The sequence below is a fragment of the Dasypus novemcinctus genome, chromosome 10, assembly GCF_030445035.2.
Source record: "Dasypus novemcinctus isolate mDasNov1 chromosome 10, mDasNov1.1.hap2, whole genome shotgun sequence".
NCBI lineage: Eukaryota > Metazoa > Chordata > Mammalia > Cingulata > Dasypodidae > Dasypus > Dasypus novemcinctus.
The window spans coordinates 91417542-91434724 of record NC_080682.1 but is presented as its reverse complement, the minus strand read 5'-3'; the positions used below and the strand labels follow the sequence as shown (position 1 = coordinate 91434724).

Here is a 17183-nt window from a genome sequence, read left to right as displayed (position 1 = left end):
GTGCAGAAGGCTTTAATTTTGAGGAAGTCCCATTTATCTATTTGTTCTTTCGCTGCTTGTGCTTTGTCTGTGAAGTTCATGAAGCCATTTCTTATTACAAGGTCTTGTAGATGTTTCCCTACACTGCTTTCCAAAGTCTTTATGGTCTTGGCTCTTATATTTAGGTCTTTGATCCATCTTGAGTTGATCTTTGTATAAGGTGTGAGATGGTAATCCTCTTTCATTCTTCTACATATGGATATCCAGTTCTCCAGGCACCATTTGTTGAATAGGCCATTCTCTCCCAGTTGAGAGGGTTTGGTGGCTTTATTGAATATTATATGGCTATATATATGAGGTTCTATATCAGAATTTTCAATTCAATTCTATTGGTCTTTGTGTCTCTCCTTATGCCAATACCATGCTGTTTTCACTACTGTAGCTTTGTAGTATGTTTTGAAGTCAGGTAGTGTGATTCCTCCAGTTTCATTTTTCTTTTTCAATATGTCTTTGGTATTAGGGGCCTCTTTCCTTTCCAATAAATTTCATAGTTTTTCTAGTTTTTTAAAGAAGGCTGTGTTGATTTTTATTGGGATTGCATTGAATGTGTCAATCAGTTTTGGTAGGATAGACATCTTAGTAATATTTAGTCTTCCTATCCATGAACAGGGAATATTCTTCCATTTATTTAGGTCTTCTTTAATTTCCTTGAACAGTCTTGTGTAGTTCTCTGTGTATAAGTTCTTTACCTCCTTAGTTAAATTTATTCCTAAGTATTTGATTTTTTATTTACTATTGTATATGGTATTTATTTCTTGATTTCCTCCTGATCTTGCTCATTATTGGTGTACAGAAATGCTACTGATTTTTGGGAATTGATCTTATAACCTGCAACTTTACTAAACTCATTTATGAGTTCTAGAAGCTTTGTTGTAGACCTCTCAGGGTTTTCTATGTATAGGATCATGTCATCTGTAAATAATGAAATTTTGACTTCTTCCTTTCCAATTCGAATGCCGTTTATACTGGTTCTTGCCTCAGTGCTGGAGCAAGTACTTCTAAGACAATGTTAATTAGAAGCCGAGAGAGTGGGCATCCTTGTCTTGTTCCTGATCTTAGAGGGAAGGATTTTAGAATTTCCCCATTTTAAATGATGTTGGCTGTGGGTTTTTCATATATACTCTTTATCATGTTCAAAAAATTTCCTTGTATTCCAATCTTTTGGAGTGTTTTTATCAAGAAAGGGTGCTGTCAAATGCTTTTCTCAAATGCTTTTTCTGCATCTATAGATATAATCATGTGGTTTTTTTTCCTTCCATCTGTTTATATGGTGTATTGCATTGATTGATTTTCTTATGTTGAACCATCCTTGCATATCTGGAATGAATCCCACTTGGTCATGGTGTATAATTCGTTTAATGTGTTGATGAATACGATTAGCAAGTATTTTGTTAAGTATTTTAGCATCTAGCTTCATTAGAGAAATTGGTCTGTAATTTATCTTTCTTGTGGTGTCTTTGTTTGGCTTTGGTACTAGGGTAATGTTGACATCATAGACTGAGTTAGGTAATGTTCCTTCTGTTTGATTTTTTGGAAGAGTTTGAGCAGGATTGGTGTTAGTTCTTTCCAGTATGTTTTGTAGAATTCACCTGTGAAGCCATCTGGCCCTGGGCTCTTCTTATTTGGGAGGTTTTCAATGACTGATTCTATCTCTTTACTTGTGATTGGTTTGTTCAGATCACCAATTTCTTCTTTCATTATATTTAGGCTGCTTATGTGTTTCTAGGAATTTGTCCATTTCCTCTGAGTTGTCATTTTTGTTGGAATATAGTTTTTCAAAGTATCCTCTTATGATAGTCTTTATTTCTGTGGGGTCAGTGGTGATATCTCCTTTCTCCTTTCTTATTTTGTATATTTGCATCTTCTCTCTTTTTTTCTTTGTTAGTCTCACTAAGGGTTTGTCAATTTTATTGATCTTCTCAAAAAACCAGCTCTTGGTCTTGTTTATCTTTTCAAGTGCTTTCTTTTTTTTAATTCATTTTTTAAAAATATTACATTCAAAAAATATGAGGTCCCCATTCACCTGCACAGCCCCCACCCTACCACATCCCCCACAGCAATACTCTCCCCCATCATCATGACACATCCACTGCATTTGGTGAGTACATCTCTGGGCATTGCTGCTCAAGTGCTTTCTTATTTTCTATTTCATTTAGTTCTGGTCTTATCTTTATTATTTCTTTCTTTCTTCTTCTTGTGGGATTTACTTTGTTGTTTTTTTTACTAATTTCTCCAAATGTGCAATTAGTTCTTCAGGTTTTGCTCTTTCTTCTTTTTTGATGTATGAATTTATGGCTATAAATTTCCCTCTCAGTACTGCTTTTGCTGCATCCCATAAGTTTTGGTAAGTTTTGTTATCATTATCATTTGTTTCCAAGTAGTCGTTGATTTTGTTTGAGATTTCCTCTTTAACCCACTGTTTTTCTAAGAGTGTGCTGTTTAATTTCCATATTTTGGTGTGAAATCAGGGCCTCTGGCCCTTGCAGATTTCCAGTTTCACTCCACTGTGGTCAGAGATACTATTTTATAATTTCAATCTTTCTGAATTCATTAAGCCTTTCTTTGTGGCCTAGCATATGGTCTATCTTGGAGAATGATCCATGCGGACCCTAGAAAAATGTATATCCTGTTGTATTTGGGAGTAATGATCTGTATATGTCTATTAGATCCAGCTCCTCTAATATACTATTCAAATATTTTCTTTCTTTAGTGATTCTCTTTTGAGATGTTCTGTCCAAAGTTGATAGTGGTGTATTAAAATCTCCTACTATAATTGTAGAAGCTTCTATTCTTTCACTTAGGTTTTCCAGTGTTTGCCTCATGTATTTGGAGGTGCCCTTGTTAGGAGCATACATATTTATGATTGTTCATTTTTCTTGAGAGATTGTCCCTTTCACTAATATGTAGTATCCTTCTTTATCTCTCACAATTGTTTCTTATTTAAAGTCTATTTTGTCTGATATTAATATAGCTACACCTGCCTTTTTTTGGTTATTGTTTGTTTGTAAGATTGTTTTCCAACCATTCACTTTCAGCCTCCATGAATCTCTGGTTCTAAGATGTGTCTCTTGTAGACAGCATATATATAGATGGGTCATATTTCCTTATCCAATGGCCAGTCTGAATCTTTTGATAGATGAGTTTAATCCATTGACTTTCAGTGTTATTACTTTCAAGGAATTATTTATGTTAGCCATATTTTGATTAGACTTTTGTCATATTTTGTTTGTTTGTTTTTTTCTCTTTTTGTCTTTTTTGTTGCTCTTACACTCTCCTCCAACTCTGCCTGTCCTGTTTTTTCCTTTCTTCCTGCAGAACTCCCTTTAGAATTTTTTGAAGCGGAGGATTCTTGTTGGTGTACTCTTTCAATTTCTGTTTATCTGTAAATATTTTGAACTCTCCATCATTTTTGAATGCTCGTTTAGCTGGGTAGAGTATTCTTGGTTGGAAATTTTTTTTCTTTTAGTACCTTGACTATATCATACCACTGCCTTCTTGCCTCCATGGTTTCAGATGAGAAATCAGCACTTAATCTTATAGAGCCTCCCTTGTATGTGATGGTTTTCTTTTCTCTTGCTGCTTTTAGAATTTTCTCTTTGTCTTGAGCATTGGATAATTTGGCAAGTATATGTCTTGGGGTGGGCCTGTTGAGGTTTATGATGTTTGGGGTGCATTGTGCTTCTTGGATATGTACATCTGTCTCTCTCAATAGATTTGGGAAGTTTTCAGCCATTATTTCCTGCAACACTCCTTCTGGCCCCTTTCCCTTCTCTTCTTCTTCTGGGATGCCTATAATACATATGCTTGTGCATTTTGCATTGTCATTCAGGTCCCTAAGTCCTAGCTGTATTTTTTCTATCTTTTTATCGATCAATTCTACTATCTGTTTGATTTCCGATGTACTGTCTTCCACATCCCTAATTCTCTCCTCTGCCTCTTCTAATCTGCTGATATTTGCAGCGAGTGTATTTTTGATTTATTGAACTGTGATGTTCATTCCCATCATATCTGTTATCTTTTTGCATATGTCTGCAATTTCCCCTCCAAGTGTTGTCTTCATATTGTTAAACTTTTCCTTTACTTCATTAAGTTGGTCTCTAATATATGTTCTGAGATCTTTAATTACTTGTCTGATATTCTGCTCCCCTTCCTGGTTTTTAGTTTGTTCATTGGATTCAGCCATGTTTTCCTGATTATTGATTTGGTTTGTAGTTTTTTGTTGCTATCTGTTCATCATTTTATCTTGGCTGGTTAATCAGTTCCTTAGCTTCTTTGTCTAGTCTTGGGGATTAATTAGCTGTTGTTCTTGCGTAAGTGTTATGTCTTCTCTTTGCCACTTTGTTCTTCTTACTCTAATTTCTTGTTGCTGGCTGAGTTCACTTTGAAGGAAAATATTAGGGCCAGGGAAAGGCAATTGTGTAAAAAAGGAGAATTTGTAAAGTAATATTGGTAATAAATGTTAACAGAGCAACAGTATGAGATCTGGGAGAATGGATATTAGATTCATGTAAGTTGTGTAGAGTTAGAGCAGTAAGTAGAGTACCTATAATGAGATAGTCAACTGAATATGGGGAGGAATATAGTATGAATTAAAAAGCCAGTGTTTTCATGAGAGAGGGAAAGAGAAAAGAAAAACAATAGAAACAAGAGTGGATAAAAGACAGAAAACAAAACAAAGGTATTAGAAATTAAAAGTTAGACAATTTGAGGACCAAAGAAAGGGAGGTGAAAGGTAGGAGAGACAATAGATGATGGAGGATAGAAAGATGTGGGGGAAAGGGGATAGTGTAGGTGGCCAAAATCAATTCACACAGAAACGAGGAAATGGAGGATGAGGAAACCCAGCAAATTTGAGGTGTTCCCTGGAGCACCTATTCTATAATTAAGATAAAATAAGATAAGAAGAAAAAAGGAGAAAAGAGAAAAAGAGAAGAAGAAAAAAAGGGGGGTGGGCAAAGAAAAGGGAGGGAAACAAGCAGGAAAAAGAAAAGAAGAAAGAAAAAAAACCCTAAATAAATGAAAAAGGACCTTGGGGGATACAATGGGAGAAAAGACTAGGAAATAATGCAATATTAGCAACCAAGACAATAAAAATTTTAAAAAAAGAAAAAAAAGAAAAAAGATAAAAAGGAAAGAAAAGAGAAAAAAATAACAAAAACAACGCAAACGCTGAGGGCTATGACAATTAAGGACCTCAGATGGCCCTCAGGGCGTGGTGGATTCAGGGATAGGAAGTCTGTGATACTGCAGACTCAAGAGGTGTGAGTCTCTGCAGTGTGGGCCACCAGGGTTTAGGGGACACAGACCTGGGAACCACAAATCCAGTTAACAGGGAGCCTAGGAGGATTGCAGTGCAACACAGCCTTCAGGGATCCCTGCAGCTGGTCGTCAGTCCTATGGTGGGGGGAGTCACATCCGTGAACTCTGACCTCTGTGTCAGAAACCCAAAATTTCCCCTCTCACAAGAGACTCTTCTGTCACTGTCTCACCAAGTCGACTTCAGGACACCTCCCACTCTGCAAGCCCCTGAAGCAGCCTGCTGGTGATGCCTCTGTATTGCAAACTATTCAAGGACTGCTGCAGATCGGCCACCAGCCCTAGAGGGCATGGCTCTAGCCGGAAGCTCTGATCTCTGTGCCAGAATCCCAAAATTCCACGTCTCGCAAAATACTCCTCCAAATACTCTCTGTCTCACCAAATTGGCTTCCAAACCCTTCCTGCCCTGCAAGCCCCCGAATAGCCCACTCAGGGCTTACAAATTTTCCAGTACAGCAGAGCCTCCAGGAATCGCTGCCACCATGCCACCCACCCCAGGGGGAAGCATCCCATGCACAGCCCCGATCTCCGTGAAAGAGACCCTAAATTCTACCTTTTACACGAATCTTCTCTGTCACCATCCCACCAAATCGATGTCTAGACACCTCCTGCCCTGCAAAGCCCTGAAACAACCTGGTCCAGAAAAATTTCCAACGTTGCTCAGCCACTTCTTTGCAGGAGAGACTGCAAGGTGCACTCACTCAGACACCATCTTGCCCTGCCTCCCGAAAAGTCTTGATAATATTTGGTGGTGATGGTAATACAAAATTATAAATATATTTCATTTCACTGAAGTATTTAAATGAAAGTGATTAAAATGGGAAATTTTGTGTTGTATATATTTTGTCAAAATAAAAATTATAAAAAGGGAAAAAAAGATTACATTATAGTAATTTTCATGTCAGTGGCTTCCCATAGCTCATAAAACACAACCAAATATCCTAGTATGGACTACATAAGACTGCATATGAATTAGACTAAAAGCTCCATGAGGAATGCAGTCAATCATCAACTTTGTTTAAAATTTACTACATTGGACATATTTTTGCCTAATTAATTAATTCAAGGATAATTATAATACATAATCAGGCTCCTTCCTACTTTGTCTTATTTAGAACCACGTTCCTGAGTGGGTGATTGTTCCAGTCACAGTCATTTCTGAATAGCATTTTGGAGTTTGTGATTGTGAAGTTAAGTGAAATCAGTCATATGAATTGTGTGGTTTTTTCCCCCTTTATTTCCTAGGTAAAGCCATAGAAAGGCAAAGAGTTGGGTTCAAACCAGTGGCTGTCCCTATCTAAAGAGTGAAAGTATTTTGTACCCTGTGTAACAAAATATTTATGCATCATAAAGGATTTTCCTGTGTGTGTGCTCTTAATTATTAAAGAGAATTTGTTTGCTCCATCAGATAAGTTTAATATTTAGCTTGAGGCATGAAGAACAAAAGGGTTTCCATTTTCAGCAGAGTCATTCTGCCAAGCATTAGTTTAAGAAAACTGAAATGAAGAGAAAATTGTACAATTTCACTTTGCTTTCTAAACATATCCATGCTTTACCTCTAGCTACACCTGTGACTGTCTTGCCGTTTTCACACTTGGAAGACTAAGCAGCAATTGTAATTTCTGATCCTGTGAGAATGTGAAACCAGATAATATATGAAATGCAAAATTTTAAAAATCATCCAAAAGGATGATTATATTTACTGAGGATATTTGATGTGCTTGGCATTGGAAAATTGTAGGAAATACATCTGATACCAGCCTTCCTAGCACCTACAATCTTGCATGGAAGATGTATACAATAAAGTAATATCACAAATAATTTTTAAATTAAAATTATAATCATTCTGATTTGATTTGTTGGGCTGAAAACACTATTTATTCCCTTTCTTACCGAAAATCCCCATTAAGTGAATAAAGAAATATGAAATTAATAATAGTTCAACAACAGTACTGAAATATGTGTAAATATAATTGGATCAAATATTTTGAGAAATTTCTGGAAATCATAAATATGATGGGATTGGATTGGATTAGGTTGGACTGATAGAGAAACCAGAATGAAGAAAACCTGCCAACCAATGGAGGTATGTATGTCTGGAAGGTAGGAATTATTATTTAGGGAAAGAATTGGGGAAGTTGAAACTTAATGCAAAGGTGGAAATGATCTTATTGAGAGATTCAAGGAATAATCCAAGCTTAAAATCAATAGACTCAGGAGCAGAAATTGAAAGCAACACAATAATCAATTTATGAGGTAATTATTTTTCTACTGTCAGAGCACTTGGGGCAATTTCGTATTCTACACACAAGGGACAAGGAAATTAGTTCCCCATACAAAATGGAGGTGATGCCTCCATATATCTCCAAACCCCACAATGAAGTAGGGCCAGATTTTTTTAAAAAAGACAACTCCAAGATAACTTTGATTCTCCCACTTGGACATGGAGGAAAAGAATGGAAGGGCAGCTCCACAAATGAGCAAAATATGTTGTAGCATCTCCAGGTCCCAATATAAAAGCTTTTCTTTTTCAGTAAAAGGAGAGGGAACACTGCCCACTTTTTTCTTTTCCTCCTGGCAGCCTGAAGGGAATTCCACCTGTTCACAATGACCCAAAGTCCTCCAGCCAGGCACAGGAGCAATGACTTCACAGTCTAGAAGGTAAATCAGACCCACGACCCATGCTGAATAATTCTCATCTATGAACAGGGGGTAGAATCTACAGATAACTGAGGGAAACTAACATCAGGAAAAGGAAGGAAGGACGGCATTACAGAAAAAACTAATCCTTTAAAGAGTGAATGCAGGGGGAAAAAATTATAAATTGTATTATTGAGTCTCAGTATTTCAGAAAAAAAATTACATCCATAAGAATAAGCTGCTGGTGGCAGACTTGGCCCAGTGGTGAGGGCATCTGTCTACCACATGGGAGGTCCGCGGTTCAAACCCCAGGCCTCCTTGACCCATGTGGAGCTGGCACATGTGCAGTGCTGATGCGCGCAAGGAGTGCCGTACCACGCAGGGGTGTCCCCTGCATAGGGTTCCCCACGCGCAAGGAGTGCGCCCCGTAAGGAGAGCCACCCAGCATGAAAGAAAGTGCAGCCTGCCCAGGAATGATGCCGCACACATCGAGAGCTGACACAACAAAAAGAAACACAGATTCCCGTGCCTCTGACAACAGAAGCAGACAAAGAAGATGCAGCAAAATAGACACCGGGAGGGGGAACAGAAGTGGACAAAGAAGATGCAGCAAAATAGACACCGGGAGGGGGAAGGGGAGAGAAATAAATAAATAAATCTTAAAAAAAAAAAGAATAATCTGCTGTTTTAAGATATGTTAATAAATTTAGAATTAAAATAAAGATATTACAAATAAAATAGTAAATAGAAAGTTCAAATGATAGACTACATTAAATGGAAGTTGAATTTTATTTCTCACAATTGTGTATTTTGTTTATCCAGAGAAAAACTTCTATTGACAAAAAAATGAATTTTAATGCATATATATTTTATAAACCTTCTTTTTAACCTATCTTGAGGTGGCAGAATAGTTAAGAAATCTAAGTGACTTGAAAAGATTTGAAAATGTAAATCCAAAATCAGATGCTAACATTTAGCTGAATGGCCATACCAGTTCAAATGTTGAAGTATTTTTATAATACTGATAAACTTTGGCATGATTGACCAAGGAGAACAGAGAAAGCACAAATAACTGACAAAGTAAAAAGTAAAATATAATAAAAAATTAATGTAAACAATTTTCTGCTAGTAATTTTGAATGAGAGTAGAGACAGTTTAGACAAACAAAACTTGCTGCCTTTATAAAAGGAAATTCCAAAAGACATACTTCAGGCAGAAAAATGTGTATCCCAGTTGGAAAATCTGAGATGAATGATATAAGTCTTTCTTTTTGGTTACAAGTTTGTCTGCTAAAACAAAGATTACCAAAATGTAAAGGTTTAAACCAGAGACAAGTTTATTTCTGTTTCAAATTTAAGTCTTGGTGGTGGCCCAGACAGGAACACAGGCTCTTCAATATTGTTACTCTGCCATCTTTAACACGTTTTCACCTTTTTTGATCCAAGAAAGCTACTCCAGATCCCACCATCACATCCACATTTCAAGAATCAGCAATGGCATAAATGGAAGGAAAAAACAAACTACTTCCTTTTAAAACATACAAAAACTGAAGACTTTTAGGTTCAAGAAAGTTGTTTTCCAATGTTGAAATATACCATAGACTTGGCCTCACCAGGACAATTTACCAAAGCTTAAGTTTTAGGTCTAGGATCAAGGTCATGGTATTTGTAAACCTTCTTGCAGTAAGAGAATCTCATATCAATCTTTTCAACTTACCCATATCTGCCAGCCAAAATAAAGACATCGTATTCAGGATCTATAAGAGAAAAGTATTTATTAAGAGTAAAATATACAAAAAGAAAAAGGAAAAAGTAGAAACCCCAACAACCCAATCTATTCCTTCTACCAATATGGAAACTCAAGATGGAATAATCTCTTCCCCTGGGCATCCTACCTCAGGTAACCTTCTTCCAGCTCTTTACAAATGGTGTTGCTTTTTAGGAACATGAAATAATTAAACCAGACCCTACAGCAATGACAAACAGTCCTTTTGTAACTGGAGCCACTTCCTGTTAGGGGAAACGAGTATCTGATTCACATTTTTCCATATCCACCATCTGAGGCAGAGACACATTTTTAAGTGGCATAACTTCTACATTTGTTAATAAATTCATGTTTACCCACACCAGAATCTAGCACATTTTGTAGTTATTAGATACTGATAATTACATGGTTACTTTTGTTTCATTAAATTAATACATATATTCAGTATGTGGTCTTTTTTTTCTTTATTTTCTTTTAAATATTATGTTCAAAAAATATGAGATCCCCATGTACCCCCCCACCCCACTCCTCCCACATCAACAACCCCCCCACCCCACTCCTCCCATATCAACAACATCGTCCATCATCATAGTACATTCACTGTGCCTGGTGAATACATTTTGGAGCACTGCTGCACCACATGAACAGTGGTCTACATTGTAGTATACCCTCTCCCGCAGTCCACCCAGTGGGTCATGACAGAACACACAATGTCCAGCATCTGTCCCTGCAGGACCAACCAGGACTTATTACCTCTTTACCATAAGCAGAAATGTAAATAAATAAATAAATAAATAAATAAATAAATAAATAAATAAATCCAAACAGACCTCTTCTAAAAGGAAATCCACTAGACATATATATTTCTTCCTTGTCTATAAGATGGTGCCTTATCTTTCCTAGTACCTCTTCTAGTACCAGCCCCATTAAATTTATTTTTAAAAAATGAGCAACAACCATTTTGCAAATGAATGTGTTCTCTCACATTGTTGCTTCTTTAACTGCTTTGAGAAAGAACATATTGCAGATCAGGAGTCCTGTGATCTAGATTTTAGAACAATAACTTAGAGGATTTGAAGATATTCCTGAAACTGGAACAAAGTTGGGACTTCTCATTCCAATTCCAGAGATGGCAGGAAATATGGCACATCTAGAGCTTTCTTCTATTGCTCCTATCTTCATGTCTCTGACACCAGGAATGGGAGAATATTGTATTCAGGAGTGAAAGAATGGGAAAAATTCAGAAATCCAGCTTGCCAGGTACATTTCAGGAGGCTGTGGAGCTGAGTACACTTGGGTGTTTCTTGCCAACTTACTATTACTACTAGCAGGTCTGCTTACTGTGGGATGTCCTCTATACATATCACCTAGAATGCTCATGGGCTCCTAAGAAAGTTCTTTGCAGATCTCTGAAGAAAGTAATTAGTATAGGTTTAGATTGATCCTTTTATGTAGAATACCCTGAGAACCCGCTGGCGAATCTGCTGAGTCTTCACCCCATAGACAAGAGGATTGAGAGCAGGTGGCACAAGGAGGTAGAGTGTGGCCAGAAGAACATGAACATGATGGGGCACATGGTGGCCAAAGCGGTGAGTGAGGAAGGAGAATATTCCAGGAACATAGAAGACCAGGATGACACAAACATGGGATCCACAGGTGCTAAAAGCTTTAAGTCGGGCCTCACCCCCTGGTACCTTCAATACTGCTTGTAGGATAAGGCCATAGGAAATGCCAATGGCAAGGACATCCAGCCCAACCACAAGCAGTGCCACTGCCAGCCCATAACCTCGGTTCACTGTGGCATCTGAGCAGGCCAGTTTCACCACAGCCATATGTTCACAGTAGGCATGGCTTATCACAGTGGCCCGACAGAAGACCAGGCGCCGCAGCAGAATGGGGAAGGGGGTGAGGAGAAGTAGGCCACGCATCAGCACTGCCACTCCAATGTGCCCTATGACCCCTGGATGCAGGATGGTGGAATGGTGCAGAGGATGGCAAATGGCTACATAGCGATCCAGAGCCATGGCCACAAGCACACCTGACTCCATTGAGGAGAACGCGTGGATGAAGAACATCTGAATCAGGCAGACAGTGTACCCAATCTCATGGGCATGAGCTAGGAGCACTGCAAGGACTTTGGGTGCAGTGGAGGAGGTCAGGACCAGGTCGATGGCTGCTAGCATGGCCAGGAAGAGGTACATAGGCTGGTGCAGGGATGGGTCAGTCCATATGATGAAGATGATGGTGACGTTTCCCACTAGAGCAAGGAGGTAAAGGACACTCAGGGGCAAAGCTATCCAATGCTGGGTCTCCTCCAAACCTGGAATACCTACTAGGGAAAAAGAAGGCTGAGGTATCCCCCAGCTAGAATTGCTAAGGGCCATGACCAATCGCTTAGAGGAGGAAGAGGGGAAAGGAGTCAGAGTCATGATGTTCCTACCCCCAATGAGTTTTCACATTGTCCAGAACTAGGTAGCATCTTCTTGAGAAGAATAAAAAGGTTTAAACTGCAACATGAAGAAATAAAGTTAGATATTGGGGGAAAAAATCTCCTTGTCGGAGATAATTTTTATAAGGCTAGACATTCACATGGTTGAATTAGAGTTAGTCTAGTTTTATCTAGAAATTTGAGTAAACACAAACGGCTTTTTGAGAGGTATTTAAACTCTACCATGCTATTACTCATACCTTGGAACTGTCAACTCCAAAAGATTTTATTCTATCGACCTTCTGCTTGGCATTACTGAACACTATAAACCAATCTGTTATTTTTTAAATTAGTCACCCTGTTTCCTTGGCATATTATTAGCTCTACGGTTGTTCCTCCCATGTGACCAGACCCACCACCTGAGTCCCTTTAGGTTCTTGGCTATTAACCTATCCATTATATGTTGATGATTCCTGGGTCCCATCCTCTTCACTCTTCTCCAGTCTCTATATTATCTCTGATTGAGTTCATCCATTTCCATGATTTCTAACTATTTATATACTTTCATTTAGTTAAAAATCTACATTTCTAGGTAAAATAGCTATCTGAAACACAGGTTCATTTTGCCATTTGCTTCCTGAACACCTATATGCTACAATCAACATATTAAAGACTAAATTAATTCCCCTCTCCTCTCCCAATGTATTTTACCTCATCCGTACTTTTATGAATTCCATAGTTATTTACCTACCCAACTCAATACAGAAACTTAAGAACTATCCTCTACTCATCTTTATCTCTTATTCATCTTATCCATTCACCATTTCCTACTGAATTTTTTTTTAATCTCTCAAATCCTTTCCTTTCCTCAACCTCTACTGCCACTGCCTGAGGTCACACCCCCAACTTCTATATGCTTGATTATTTCTTTAGATCTTTCTGCCTTTGCTTATTAATCACTTCCAAAAGCATTCTCCAGAGATTTTTCATAAAATGGTATTATCATGTCAAAGACCATCTTTTATATATCTCTTTTTTCATGCACTTAACATTCTCTTATGTTGTTTTGCTTTAATCAACCCAATGCTTTTGGTCTTACATGAGTACTACATCCTATTTTACATAGGACTTTTGCACATTCCTTCCTCTCCTGCTTTTACCTAAATTGCTCTTTTTCATCTTTCAAAACCCAAAGTCCACTGTCTCCTTTTTGTCATAAGTGCTTGCTGACACAGTTAGAACCATGTGTTAAGAATAATAAATGTACTATCCTCCTTTGCATGTCCACAACTTTCTGTTTTATATCTATTACAGAAATCTTTTCAGTGTCTTAATGGCTTGTTTCAGGAGAGGAGACCATATCCCATTAAATTTTAAAATTACAAGCAAGCAAAAAAAAAATTACTAGTAAGCAGGATGGAGGCTGCAGACAAGTGGGAAAAGCATAAGGTTTGAAATCAGACAGATTTGTGTCGCATTCTGTCCATTTCATATTTCAGGAAGAAACCTTGGCATACTACTTAAATTATGAGTCTTGACTCCATCGTCTGATGGTAAAATAATGCCAACCTTACTGGTTTATTAAAAAGATTAATATAATTCAGGTAAATATTAATTAAAATAAATTGTGATATATAGGTTATTTTTTCATTATAGCTGTCATTAATATAAACTTGGATAATAAGCAATAACTAAATATGATATGGTACTCTTTTTTTTCCTTTGTTTCTACAACTCTGCTTCTCTGTTTCAACTTTTCACAAGTCTCTCTCTCATCATGGAGTTATGATAATTCATCTCCCTGAAACCTTCATGTCAACAAAATGTACCAAATAAATATGTACTCTGTTTAAAGGTCCCTACGTGATTCATGCCTTAAGCATAAAAAGAAATGGTTTAAATTGAATACGCTTGTTTCTGAGTGTATGACTTAAAAGACAGGTACAATCTGGTATGTGTTTTACTGCATGATTGGGGAGAGTGGTATCTGCAAGCACACCTGTAATCATGAAGCAAAGCATGATCTGATTAGTGGAAGCAAAGAGGAATGGAACAGGGAAATTTAGTTTTGAGGAGCAAACCTGGAGGGGCCACTTACCTTTAGTCACAGGGAGGTAAATTTAAAATTATTAATACTTGCCAGGCCAGAGGTATAGGAGACTCAAGCCATACTAGACAAGCCAAGAAATGTCCCTTCTCACAAGGACTAGGGGAAAGGCAAGCATCAGCTGTCAACAGTCTTCTCTCAAATGTAAGCCCCAAACCTCACCACATTTCTGCTCTTGAAATCTCATGCACCAACTCACAGACCGTTCTGTCATTTTCAACCGATGGGCAAGTCCATTCTTGACATTTCCTTTCCTTAAGCCAGGGCTGGTGATTACGAACAAGGCACTGGGTAGGCTGGCCATTAATATTAATTTGCAGATCCCAGAGGATTCTGACGCACACCTGGCCAGAGGCAAAGTTAGCTTCCAAATTGACTAGAGGCACACAAAGCTAGGGCTTCTGCCCTCAGGGATGGGGGCTGGGCAGGAAAGGCAGAGGAGTGAGTGGCACCTGCATCTGACTAGGTGGCCCACCTATGTGCAGTATTGGTTATTTTCTCTAAGACTGTACCTCCGGGTCACTGTGCTAGGAATCCATGTGCTCTCACATTTTTCTGTGAGCTCAGGCTGCTTGTTCTCAAACAAACAAACAAACAAACAACAACAACAACAAAAACTTGGGCTTCAGTAATTCCTTCATTGGATGCTGTAGTTCAACACTAACTCCTATAGCATATTCCTCCAGGAACGTTGGGGCTGCTGAAAGCTCATAATTGGCTTCCTCTCCATTTGCCAAAGAGAACTGCCTCACCCTAGGCTATTTATCCTTCCCACACAGACTCATACCCAGTGACTGGTCAGTGTAGGAATATAAGGACCTGACCCCCTTTCTTCAATCTGGGACAAAATTGGAGGCACATCTCAACTCAAAAGCTCTCCATGGGATCAGTTGAGATCTCTGGGGCAACTGCATCACAGTTTAACCTCTTCTTCTGCCCTATCCTGTTGCCCTCACTCCCTAAGGAGTGTTGTCCATAATTATATTCCTTAATAAACTTACATCATGCAAATCTGTGTCTCAGAATCTGTTTTTGGATATCCCAACCTAAAATGTCTACCCATCTCAATTGAGCTGAGCACCCTTCTTCTAATCTGGAAGATTGTGACTGGTCTGAGGACCACCATCCCCCAGGACATGGTGAGCACAGGACCAACAGAGCTTCTCACAGAATCCATGCCCACGAGTTCCTGAGATGAGCTGAGGCCTCCTCTGTCAAACACCTCATCACCAGGAAGGCCCTTCCCTTGGTCCCGTCTCTGTCTGCTAAAGCTACCATTCCTCCCCAGTGGCCACTTTCCTTGACGACAATGCTTCAAGTGCAACAGTCCTTTCATTCTTACAGTCCACAAAAATTTCATTCACAATGACAAGCCTCATTTATTCATTAATTCAATCAATAAATATTAATTAAGTAGCTACCAATTCCAAATACTCTACAAGATGTTGGAAAATACAATTAATTAAACTGCCCTTGCCTTGAGGAACATGGATTAATATATATTAAGTACATGATCATACAAATAACTAACTTTTATCATAAATGTTTTAAATTAAAACTACAGAGTTTTAAAAGCATATAATAGGAGAATTTTCCCTGCCTAAAGGTTCCAGGAAGGTCCTCCTTAATTCAAATTTGTGATCAGAAGAATTGGTTGAAAATGAATTGAAATGTAGGCTAAGGGTACATAAACTCTTTGGCATTGGTATTCAAACTCCTGAAAAAAGGTAATCTGGAGATAATGTTATAAACAGAAACTGAGCATGGAGGTATACGTAGGAACCAGAGATGGTAGGACATGTTAGGCCACTTTAAAGATACTAAGGGCAATAGAAAGCCATGAAGGATTTTAAGCAGATTACTGGAGCATATACAGTTGGTGAACTTAAGGAGGCAAATGCAGTGATCTCCAGAGAGGTTCGAGATTATGACATGGGAAAGAATAGATAAGGTAGGAGTTGTTGGGGATGAAGAAATCAAGAATCTGAAAAGCCAGAGTGTTCAGTGGGTCATCTGCGTGAAGATGCATGAAGTCTATCGCTAGGAATGTTGGCAGACAAAAATTAGAGAGAGATTTTGACCAATTCATGATTTAATGAAGGAAACTAACCAGGAGAGACAAAAGTAACTGAGAGTCATAGAGGATGGCATACATGAATAGACTGAGTCTCAAAGACGCACCAGACTGTGCTTCTACTTTTTTTGTCTTTGTTTCACAGGAAGAATTGAAAATTGCATTTTCGGTCACTGAACTCACCACCAAACCAGAGATAAAAGAGGTATGAAAAAATGAATGACTCTTCAGAGTAGGAAGCATGACATTTTCATTATATGTAAAATGGGAATAACAATAACAGCAGCTTCATTTGCATTTTATGACCATAAAATAAAAGACTATATGTGCAAAGACTTTATCTCTGGGGCTCAAGGTGCCATGGAGTAAGAACTAAAGACTCAGGAGCTGCTCTTACTATCAAGATTTTCCACTAATACAATATATTCAGACTAGGACTGTTCAAAACTAGTTTGCCCCAAAGCACACAGAGAGACCTCTAAGCCCATTGGCTTAGTCCTCCATCCATCTAAGGAATCTCCTTCTGCAATTCTGAGCCACCTTCTCCTCTCTTGCTTATCTTTCCTTCACTCCCATCAAGGAACAGGGTAAAGGTAAGGTGGATCTCCACTTAATGTCCTTACTTTTAAAAGCTATATTCTTACTAATAATTCTGAAGGTTAACATTTAACAAAGAAAAAAATGAGATCAAACACTATGGCTTATGGCAGAACCCACTAAGGGACAACATTGTAGACAGGCTCCTCCTGGGGACCAGTTGTTTAGCCCTGATCCACCCACCCACCAGTCAAAGCCAATGGTCTTTGAAACTCTGG

The 17183-nt window shown here is 38.3% G+C and overlaps 1 protein-coding gene across 1 annotated transcript; it reads right to left on the bottom strand.

The window, feature by feature from the left end:
- Positions 1-11192: 11192 nt before the first annotated feature.
- LOC101438496 (olfactory receptor 52L1) lies at positions 11193-12188 on the bottom strand. Its single transcript, XM_004466942.1, has one exon. The coding sequence runs from the start codon at positions 12186-12188 to the stop codon at positions 11193-11195; it is 996 nt and encodes a 331-aa protein (XP_004466999.1).
- Between the last annotated feature and the right edge of the window lie 4995 nt (positions 12189-17183).

Coding starts and splice junctions, on each gene's coding strand:
- LOC101438496 (XM_004466942.1), bottom strand. CDS start 12,188: ATGACTCTGACTCCTTTCCCCTCTTCCTCCTCTAAGCGATTGGTCATG.